The following is an 11955-nucleotide window of genomic DNA, read 5'->3' as shown; positions in this document are numbered from 1 at the left end:
CTGTTGGACTTCAGCCAGTCACTTCCTCTTCTGAAAATAACAAAAAACTTTTCTCTCCTGAGGTCCATAGGGCATTGGCTTTTATCCTCATCAAGCATTACAGAATTATTACCAAAGGTGTGAAGGAAAAGGAAAAGATTTCAGGTACCAATTGCTAAGTTTAAACATGTACTACATGCAGACTACATGACTCTCCACATGTGGGGTGATAGGACATTTAAACAGTGATAATTCTCCACGCTTACCAGACCCTCCAGCCCTCAAGTTTCAAAAAAAATAAAAATGCATCTTGGATGACTTGATTACTTTAAAGAAACAGCACAAAGTGTCCTCAAATCCCTGAAATTAAAATGTTCATTTTACTTAGTTTTTTATAAAGATAGGTTGGATTTTATGTGAAATATGTTTTATTTTTAATGAAATTTTATCTTAGCTCCAATTTATTGTTCATAATTTCAAAACTGTAGAATTATTGTTATTGTAAGGTACTCAATTAATAATGGAGAAGTTGACTACTTCTATTATTTTTATCTCTAAAGAAGTTTGAGAATTTTCAGACACCATATAATTAATCCAATGTTCATCTATTACATATGAAGATAAATATTCCTATTGCAAAAATAGTTTAAGAACAGAAAAATAAAAATAAGAAAATGCCAATATCTCAAATGTTTGGGTTTAAATCTGAAAGATGCTTTGAAGACAACCTAGTCCAACCCATTTATTGTAAAGTCACAGAGTCATCCAAGTGACTTATCCTAGTCACTCAGAGTATTAGTGACAAAACTAATACCTAGTCCCAGGACTTTGGGATTCCAGGCTAGAATTCTTTGCTATGTAATTTGCTAGTTGCCCCACTAAATCTCACCTCATTGAATGTCCAAAGAAAGTCAAGAAAAAGAAAAATCAACAAAGAATTTATATGATTACTATTATGATTGAGGTATGAATGCAAACCCTAACTCTCAGCCAGTCTTTGCCTCTTAGTTAGTCTATTCATTTAGTGATCAAACAGTAATAATACAGAGTGACAAATCTATAAATGTTAATGGTTGTAGGTCAGCTAAATGAAAAATATCAGGTTTTATAAATAATGATAAAAATTAATCATACTTAGAATTATGAGCAGAATGTTTCTCAACCATTTATATCACCCAAAAGAAGGAGCCATCTTCATTACCTTGAAAAAAATTCCTCACCTTTGTGGAGCTAATGGATTTTATGTATAGCCATCCTTTCACCATCAGTCATGACTGAGGTTGGAAACATGGTGACACTGAAGCAGTATGCAATCTAGGACAAGATCAGTCTAGATAAAAGCTTTCTTCCCCTATTTAAGCTAATCCTGCCAAGAACTTGTGACTCATCTTCAGCAAAGTTTGTCACTGCCAATGGGAGACACCTGGGGACACCCATTCTCAGCTATTATTCTAAATGGACCCTGAAGGAGCAATTAAGTACCACTTTGCTCTGTGCTTGGCTATCACTGGTGTTCAGACAAAGGCCAGTTCAGATTTCTGATCCAAATGTATATAAAAGGGTGTGAGCTTGGACAGAGAGCAGGACCAAAACTTTGTCCTAGTTCACAGAACCTGGGGCAGTGCAAACCCAGGTTCAGGTGCCAAGAATAATGACCTCACAGATATGGACAGAGCTGGGTGTGGGGGTCAGGGGTATCAGGAAGGCAGCTGGCATTTCTAGACTGCCTTTCATGGAAGTCTAGAGCCATGAAGCAAATGTCCCCGTGTTCACCAGGATAAACCTTCCCTACCAACAGCGCTGGCCCTCTCACCATCTTTCACTCATACCTTGGCTCCCTTACCAAGCTATCTTCCCTTTCCCTGTGTTCATATTTTCTCTCCCTATCTAAATCCTATCTAGATCTAACTCTAACAGCTCAAACAAGTCTTCTTTGACTTCCTGGAGGGAAATAATTACCCTCTGGTAAAATTCGGTCACATCCAGGGACTCCCGCACCATGCTTTAGTGATAATAACATGAGCTTTGCAGTCTTTACAGACCCAGGGTCAAATCCCAAGCCTGAAAGCTACTTGCTGTGTGACTTAGCACAAGTCTCTTCACCTCTCTAGACTTAATTATAATAATAAGACTTACCTCATTATTGCAGTATTTAAAACATGAAAAGGGCTTGGTAATATTTTATTTCCTCTTTCCCCAGTGTGGCACCTGTTTATACATATACATGTTCTTCTGTATGAGCAGAGAACAGGCTAGAAATATCTATAACCTTCTTCCCTCTGAAAAGGAACTGAATATCGCTGACAATGCGTAGTTGTTGATTAAGGGACTGATTAGTTTGCTTGGAGACTTAAGTGGGTTTGTTATTAAAAGGCACTTCAATCACTTCTAATTTTACTAAGCAGTGTGAAGTACTTAGAACAAGCACTAAAGTAAATAGTTCACAAATGGCTTTGAGACCTGTTAATTAAGTAGCTGTGTAAACTAATGTAAGTCCTTTTTTTAAAGATTTATTTATTTATTTATTTATTTGAGAGAAAGAGAGACCACACATGCATGTGTGCATGTACAAGTGGGGAGGAGGGGCAGATGGAGAGGGAGAAGCAAGCTCCCTGCTGAGCAGGGATTCCCTATGAAGGGGCTAATTCCCAAGACCCTGAGATCATGACCTCAGCCAAAGGCAGACATGCTCAACAAACTGAGCCACGCTGAATTTATGGAAGTCTTCTAATTTCTCTGAGTTCAATTTTTTAATCTATAGAATGTGAATAATATCTACCTTCAGGATTTTTCAGGACTCCATTTTAGTTTTTATTATGGATTATTAAATTGGTTATTTTATTTAATTTATTATCTATTATTAATATGGAAACAATTACATGGAAAGATTGTGCCCTGACAGCACTATACCCAATAAGGTTATATTTTTTCCAACAAAATAAAAGATACATAAACAAAAATTTCCTTCCTGGGATGTTAATGATATGTCACCATTCATGAAAAAAATGTGTATTAGTTAAGTTAAAAACTCAAGTGTTATAATGAACTGCTATAATGAAGAAACCCAAATATACTGTGGCTTAATATTTTCTCTTTTACTAAATAATCTGAAGTGTGTATGCGTGGTGGGGTAGTTTCCAGATGGGATAGACTTGCCCCATCTCATTAAGGGATCCATTTCCTCACAAATCAATGATTCTTGATCTCCTAAGCAATTATTGTCTTCAACTTCATGAAAGATTCCACAACCTTCACATTTCAGCTTTTAGGAAGAAAAGTGACAGGAAGCCCTAGGAAAGCAATTTATTTCAAGCAAGTGAGGCATATTTGTATACATAACTTCTGCTCACCGTCTATGGTGAAAATTTAATTATATTGCCTATTTAGCTACAAGGGAAATGTAGTCAAGCTGGGAAGTCATATAGGAAAAAGGGAGAGTAAATCTTTGGGAAAAAAATAACTATTTCTATAGATATACAAGAAAAAACTAAAGATAGGAGAATTTACAACGGGGAGGTGAACCATGAGAGACTATGGACTTGGAAAAACAACCTGAGGGTTTTGAAGGGGCGGGGGGGTGGGAGGTTGGGGGAGCCAGGTGGTGGGTATTAAGGACGGCATGTATTGCATGGAGCACTAGGGTGTGATGCAAAAACAATGAATACTGTTACACTGAAAAGAAATAAAAAAAAAATACTGGTAAGTCAGAGTGAAATTTATTTTACTCTTTTAACAAAGACTCAAAAAAGGAAAGGAAAATGATCATATAGTTACACAGGAAGGAAAAGAAAGTTAAAGAGAAGGTAAAAGGAAGAGAGAGGCAAATGATGTGCACTGAAAGTTCAAAGGAGAAAGTGAGAAAATGAATTTAAGAGTTCTAACATTCTTATATAGTATCAAGAGTCCCATAGTGGTGGGACTCAGAAAAATTATGTGTAACACCCCAAAGCTGCCATTTCACAGACAAGGGTACCAGGCAGAGTTAAAAAATGACTGACTGAAAGACAGTAGGGCCTGTGCTGTGAGACAGAGCAGAAAGGGAAGGCCTTCCAATGAGGAGATGTTTGGAAACTTGTGCAAACTTAGGGATCTACAGAATGCCATGGGGAGTCCTACCTAGGCAATACCATAGTCCACTCTTCCCAGGGCCTATGCCCTAACCTCAGCTAGGACCAACTGTTAAAACTATCTAATTATTGGGGCACCTGGGTGGCTCAGTCATTAAGCGTCTGCCTTTGGCTCAGGTTATGATTCCAGGGTGCTGGGATAGAGCCTTGCATTGGGCTTCCTCCTCAGCGGTAACCTGCTTTTCCCTCTCCCACTCCTTCTACTTGTGCTCCCTCTCTTGATGTGTCTCTTTCTATCAAATAAATAAAATCTTTTTTTAAAAAATTTACTTATTAATTTTTGGTTGATTCCATATTTCCCAGCTATAGCCCTGAGTGTATTTCATACTCTTCAAGTCTTTACTTTTCTGCCTTTTTCTCATACCTACCAGCCTTGCCTCATACCTTCCTGAAAAGGGAAACACCATCCTATCAGACTTCCTTCACCTCGTTCCTTCTCATCCCAATCTTTCCACATCTTTATCCTCGGTCTTTGTTTACTCCTGTCCTCTGTTAAAGTTCTATGAGAAACCAGTAGAATAACCAAGAACAGCTCATTTTCCCTAAAAACTGTTGAACATTATTATTTTCTTTAAGATACCTATAGAATCTTAAAATGATTCTCATGCTAGGCATAATTTGTATACAGGACATGCAGAGAAGAAGGAAAATATACTCATATTTTGTGGTGAGAAAAATGAATCAAAACTCAGAAATGACAAAAATGATAAAATTAGTAGACAAGGTCATTAAGACAGATACTATAACTATATTCTAAATCTTCAGAAAACTATAGAAAAACATAATAAATGGGGACATAGAAGATTTAAAAGATTCAAATACAATTTCTGATATGTAAACTGCAATGTCTTCAATTAATAATACACTTAATGGGACTAACATTAAATTAGACATTGCAAAAAGAAAATTGGTGAATTTGAGAAACTGGCAATACAACCTACCCAAGTCAAACACAGAAGAAAACAAAAACCATAAGAATAGTGCATCAGTGAGCCATAAATCCACTTCAAATCGCCTAATACATGTGTGATTAAACCCCATAAGGAGATAAGGAGTGGGGTAGAATGTAAGAAATATCTAAATAAAAAAAAGCTAATTTTTTTCCAAATTTAATTAAAAAAATATAAACTCACAGATGTAATAAATTCAATACACTCCAAGCACAATAAAAACTGAGAAAATCACACCAAGACACATGCTTAAAACCAATGGCAGAAAATCTCTAAAAACAGAGTAAAAAAGACACATTAAGTGCAGAGAGAAAAGACAAGAAATACAGAAGACCTTCTATAGAATCAATGCAAGAAAGAAGACTGTTAAGAAACATATTTAAAGAACAGAAAAGAGGGGAGGAAATGTCAGTGTAGAATCTTACATCCAGGAAAAAAAAATCTTTCAAAAGAAAAGGTGAAAAATATTTCAGAAATATAAAAGGAATTCATCACCGGCAAACCTATATAAGAAAAGTTAAACGAAATCTTCAGTGACAAGGAAAATTACACCAGATGGAAATCTAGGTTTACTCAAAGGAATGAAGAACACCAGAAATGATAATTCTAGAAAAGATGCAATATTTTATTTATCATTAAAACTATTTAAAAGATAATAAATTACCTAAAGAAAAATCATAACAGTATTGTGGGGTTTATAATATAATCAGAAGTAAAGGATGGCAGTGACACAAAGGCCATCTGGAAAGAAATGAAATAATGTTATCATAGATTTTTTTAAATTTTTTAAATTTATTTTCAGTGTAACAGTATTCATTGTTTTTGCACCACACCCAGTGCTCCATGCAATCCGTGCCCTCTCCAATACCCACCACCTGGTTCCCCCAACCTCCCACCCCCCCTTCAAAACCCTCAGATTGTTTTTCAGAGTCCATAGTCTCTCATGGTTCACCTCCCCTTCCAATTTCTCTCAACTCCCTTCTCCTCTCTAACTCGCCTTGTCCTCCATGCTATTTGCTATGCTCCACAAATAAGTGAAACCATATGATAATTGACTCTCTCTGCTTGACTTACTTCACTCAGCATAATCTCTTCCAGTCCCGTCCATGTTGCTACAAAAGTTGGGGATTCATCCTTTCTGATGGAGGCATAATACTCCATCGTGTATATGGACCACATCTTCCTTATCCATTCGTCCGTTGAAGGGCATCTTGTTCTTTCCACAGTTTGGAGACCGTGGCCATTGCTGCTATAAACATTGGGGTACAGATGGCCCTTCTTTTCACTACATCTGTATCTTTGGGGTAAATACCCAGTAGTGCCATTGCAGGATCATAGGGAAGTTCTATTTTTAATTTCTTGAGGAATCTCCACAGTGTTCGCCAAAGTGGCTGCACCAACTTGCATTCCCACCAACAGTGTAAGAGGGTTCCCCTTTCTCCAACACATGTTGTTTCCTGTCTTGTTAATTTTGGCCATTCTAACTGGTGTAAGGTGGTATCTCAATGTGGTTTTAATTTGAATCTCCCTGATGGCTAGTGATGATGAACATTTTTTCATGTGTCTGATAGCCATTTGTATGTCTTCATTGGAGAAGTGTCTGTTCATATCTTCTGCCCATTTTTTTATATGATTGTCTGTTTTGTGTGTGTTGAGTTTGAGGAGTTCCTTATAAATCCTGGATATCAACCTTTTGTCTGTACTGTCATTTGCAAATATCTTCTCCCATTCCGTGGGTTACCTCTTTGTTTTGTTGACTGTTTCCTTTGCTGTGCAGAAACTTTTGATTTTGATGAAGTCCCAAAAGTTCATTTTCGCTTTTGTTTCCTTTGCCTTTGGAGACATATCTTGAAAGAAGTTGCTGTGGCTGATATCGAAAAGGTTACTGCCTATGTTCTCCTCTAGGATTCTGATGGATTTCTGTCTCACGTTGATGTCTTTTATCCATTTTGAGTTTATCTTTGTGTACAGTGAATAGACCGATATCTAGTAATGAGATTGAAGCAGTGATCAAAAACCTCCCAAAAAGCAAGAGCCCAGGACCTGATGGATTCCCTGGGGAATTCTACCAAACTTTCAAAGAAGAAATAACACCTATTCTCCTGAAGCTGTTTCAAAAAAATTGAAGCAGAAGGAAAACTTCCAGACCCTTTCTATGAAGCCAGCATTACCCTCATCCCCAAACCAGGCAAAGACCCTACCAAAAAGGAGAATTTCAGACCAATATCACTGATGAATATGGATGCTAAGATTCTCAACAAGATCCTAGCAAACAGGATCCAACAGTACATTAAAAAGATTATCCACCATGACCAGGTGGGATTCATTCCTGGGCTACAAGGATGGTTCAACATTCGCAAATCAATCAATGTGATAGAACAAAATTAATATGAGAAGAGAGAAGAACCACATGGTCCTCTCAATTGATGCAGAAAAAGCATTTGACAAAATCCAGCATCTGTTCCTGATTAAAACGCTTCAAAGTATAGGGGTAGAGGGAACATTCCTGAACTTCATAAAATCTATCTATGAAAGACCCACAGCAAATATCATCCTCAATGGGAAAAAGCTTGCAGCCTTCCCGTTGAGATCAGGAACACGACAAGGATGCCCACTCTCACCACTCTTGTTCAACATAGTATTAGAAGTCCTAGCAACAGCCATCAGACAACAAAGAGAAATAAAAGGTATTCAAATTGGCAATGAAGAAGTCAAACTCTCTCTCTTCACAGATGACATGATTCTTTATCTGGAAAACCCAAAAGACTCCACCTCCAAACCACTAGAACTCATACAGCAATTCAGCAACGTGGCAGGATACAAAGTCAATGTACAGAAATCAGTGGCTTTCTTATACATTAACAATGAAAATACAGAAAAGGAAATTAGAGAATTGATTCCATTTACTATAGCACCAAGAACCATAAGATACCTGGGAATAAACCTAACCAAAGAGATAAAGGAACTGTACTCGAGGAACTACAGAACATTTATGAAAGTAATTGAAGAAGACACAAAAAGATGGAAGACCATTCCATGCTCTTGGATCAGAAGAATAAACATTGTTAAATTGTCTATACTGCCTAGAGCAATCCATACTTTTAATGCCATTCCGATCAAAATTCCACCGGTATTTTTCAAAGAGCTGGAGCAAATAATCCAAAAATTTGTATGGAATCAGAAGAATTGTATGGAATCAAATTTGTATGGAATCAGAAGAGACCCCAAATCGCTAAGGAAATGTTGAAAAACAAAAATAAAACTGGGGGCATCACGTTACCTGATTTCATTTACTACAAAGCTGTGATCACCAAGACAGCATGGTACTGGCATAATAACAGACACATAGACCAGTGGAACAGAGTAAAGAGCCCAGATATGGACCCTCAACTCTATGGTCAAATAATCTTCGACAAAACAGGAAAAAATATACAGTGGAAAAAAGACAGTCTCTTCAATAAATGGTGCTAGGAAAACTGGACAGCTATATGTAGGAGTAGTTACTATTTTTAACTTTTTAGGAACCCATAAACTGTTCAGCAGTGGTTGCACCAGTTTGCATTCCCACCAACAGCATAAGAGTGTTTCCCTTTTTCCACATCCTTGCCAGTGCCTATTGTTTCTTATGTTGTCAATCCTTTTAGAGAAGTTCTTTCGGAGGGGAAAACAAAAAACAAAAAACAAAAAAAGACACATTCTAGCTAAAAAATAGGTGCAAAAAGTATACAAAGTTTAAGGATTGAGATTATGGAAATGTTGGTTTTCAAATATGTTATCAAACAGAAAATAACCCTAACAACACAAGTCAACCAGGAAAGATGTTTTATTTTCATTAGTAAAGTGAAGAAGATAAGCAAATAACTTAGATTCTTCCAACTCAAAATTCTGTAAGAAATTATAGAAATATACATAAGTGCTCCCTTCCACTGATATACACAAGCATCTGTGGTAATAGCTTTAGGATAGGAACCAATCGTAAGTATGCATTATGTATCTGAGGGACTGGAGCTAGAAAAAAAATTAAGAAATAGGAGCATTGCTCAGACATGGGCTGCTGTGGTTATTCCTCCTCCTTAGAGAATGCTCTAAGGCTAAGAATAATTCTATTATTCTCCAGCAAGGGATAGATGCATACATATGTAGCCAAGCTAGGGCCAAGATCAGCGTTTATGAGCACACCCCATCAAAATCATATATATTTGAAGGTGAAGAGTACTATGACCATTAATTTCTTGGTGTAGGCATGGAGGGAATGTGAACACAAGCACTGGTACTATTTCCATTACTTCATACATTCCAGAACCTAATATACAACTTTCTATCCTTTAGATATCTAAATGCCTTTTGGGAAATATTTATTAATTCTGTTAGCCATGTTCATAGGTAGAGAGAAGTGAAAAAATTATATAAGTTACTAAATTTTGGAAATTTCTAGCATATGGTTTATATCAGAGGGAAAAATTTATATTCGCTAAAGGATTTTTCAATTAATCAGTTGTCATCAATATGTAGAATATTTGGGGAGATGATACCTATGCACATCAAGGTAAAATGTAGCCTTGAAAAAACAGATTTCAATTTTGGCAGGAATGTGCAGAGTTCAGTGAGGTCTGCCAGAGACCCTGCACAACAACTCTGTGGACTGCTACACTGGCCAGAATGAGGACAAAGGGTTCTCTGAAGCCTTCCACTACAGGGTCATGTGATTTTTTACCTTGATATTTTCATTCTGCACACTGTCTCCCTCAGAGCCTGGTAGACCTGCTTGTTCCGCAGACTATAGATGACAGGGTTGAGCAACAGGGTCACCACTGTGTTTACAAGGGCAGCCTCCCTGTTGGAGTCCAGCCTGTTCGCTTGCTTTGGTTTCACTTACATAAACACACAGCTGTTGTACATCAGAGAGAGGACTACGAGGTAAGAGGAGCAGGTGGAGAAAGCTCTCTTGTTTCTTCCTGGCTGATAGGAGTCAAAGAATCGTGATTACTGTGTTGCTGTATGCAATGATGGTTATGATAAGGGATGTCAAAAGGATAAACAAAGCAAGGACAAAAGTCCACATTCCAACAGACCTGTGTCAGAACAGGAAAGATGAATCAGGGAGCCAATGGCACAGAAAAAGTGGGGGAATGATGTGGGGGCCACAGAAGGATAACTGGAAAACATTTACTAACAGACCAGTGATGAGAGGGAAGGCTAAAACAAAGCAGGCAGTGACCAGGAGGAAGCAAGTCTTCAGGTTCATGATGGTCGGGTAATGCAGAGGCTTGCAAATGGCCACATACCGATCTAGAGACATCACTGCTATGATGAGGAAACCTGTTGCTCCAAGAAATAAAAAGACAAAGCCTTGTAGGAAACAGGCAGGAAAGGAAATGGCTTGACTACCTGACAAAAGGATGACCAGCAACTTAGGAAAACAGCACTTATGACACCACACTCCAAGAAGGAGAAAGTGCTGGGGAACAAGTACATAGGTGTGTGGTGCCAGGAGTCAACACAGGTGATGGTGACTATGACCGCATTGCCTGCAATGGACACCAGGTACACCAACAGGTGCACCAGGAAGAGGAACTTTCCCAGGTGTTGGAAGGCAGGAAACCCCTCCAAGGTGAATTTTTGGACAGTTGTCCCAATTCCCATTTCTAAACTCATTCTACAACAGGATCACTACTGGTCTTAACCTAAAATCAGCATGCACAAAAGTTTTAGAGGAGCATGACTAAGTTATTTGATTATTCAAAAGGGTGGCTAGGCTGAGAGTAAAGTGTTTGTTTTAGTTGTAAAGTTAGTTGGTTCTTGAGTCAGTACAATCTGAGTTCAATACCAGGTCTATACTGTGTTTTAACTCCTGAGAGATGGGGTTTCTTTGGAAAGTTAGTTGCCTTTGTGAACTTCACTTTCACCCTCTGGAGAATGAAGATGATGGGATCTACCTGTCATGTTCTTGTTAGAATAAGATAAAGCATGTAACTCACTTGGCATATGATGCCAGGGTTTCCTACGTGTTCCTCAAAGGCTAATTGTAATGTTATGATCATTAATGTAATGCTTATATAGGATATCATCAGTAGGCAGGGTTGTTGATATTTTCATAGTTATACAACATTTCTGGTTTTTAATAATACTATCAATTTCTAAGTAAGCATAATAGTAACGCTAGTAATATTTCTTTTGAATAATCCTTTTAATAATGCAACACATTCTATGGTACAAGTTGTCATCATCATTTTGTATTGAGGACTTGAGCTTGGTACCATGCTAGTCACTGATATTCACTATTTCTATTACTCGTCACAGTAATCACAGCCCCTTTTCTGTGGGAGCAGAAACTGAGCCTTAGAGAGCTCCGGAAATTTTAGGTCACATAGCTGGGATCTTAGCCCAAATCCAGAGCCCCTGCTGTTTACAATACAGTGATAAAATATTTTAAATAGAATGAAATTTATTGTTGATGATTTCTCAACCTTAAGTGAAGATTAGTCTTATTTATCTCAATTCTTTCTATCCATACTTAGTATCACTGATGAGTTATTGGTCTGTGGAATGACATGAGGCTTAGAGAGGATCTAGTTTAGCACAAGCATTTTATGGAAGAGACTGGAGACCAGAGGACATTGGGGGCCTAACAACATGACATAATTTTAAAGTTAGGATTTACCATCCCTGCACCCCTTCCAGGATTCATGCTGTCTTGTGAGAGAGGTGGGAATGACAACAGTTCATAAGACTAACCCAATTAAGGGTGCTCATGCACTCACTCTTACATCAGTCCTCTCAGTGAGTAACTTCTCTCATGATGCTGTTTGATTGTAGCATCTCAATGCTAGGTTAAAGGTCAGCTATGTGGGATGTGTCTCTCTCACTAACCCACCCTGGGCCCGGTCCTCTGAAGGGAT

The 11955-nt window shown here is 37.8% G+C and overlaps 1 protein-coding gene across 1 annotated transcript in view; it reads right to left on the bottom strand.

Annotated features, from left to right (window-relative positions):
- The window catches only part of LOC111145000 (olfactory receptor 13A1), a 16150-nt gene extending 5439 nt beyond the window's left edge, over positions 1–10711 (bottom strand). Inside the window, 2 exon segments of the mRNA XM_022499633.1 lie at positions 10222–10519; positions 10522–10711. Coding sequence (XP_022355341.1) covers positions 10222–10519; positions 10522–10711 — 488 coding nt within the window.
- Positions 10712–11955: the final 1244 nt, after the last annotated feature.

The sequence above is a fragment of the Enhydra lutris genome, unplaced genomic scaffold (assembly GCF_002288905.1).
Source record: "Enhydra lutris kenyoni isolate GAN:26980312 unplaced genomic scaffold, ASM228890v2 scaffoldscaffold12, whole genome shotgun sequence".
NCBI classification, from domain to species: domain Eukaryota; kingdom Metazoa; phylum Chordata; class Mammalia; order Carnivora; family Mustelidae; genus Enhydra; species Enhydra lutris.
This window is presented reverse-complemented; position numbering and strand designations above follow the sequence as displayed.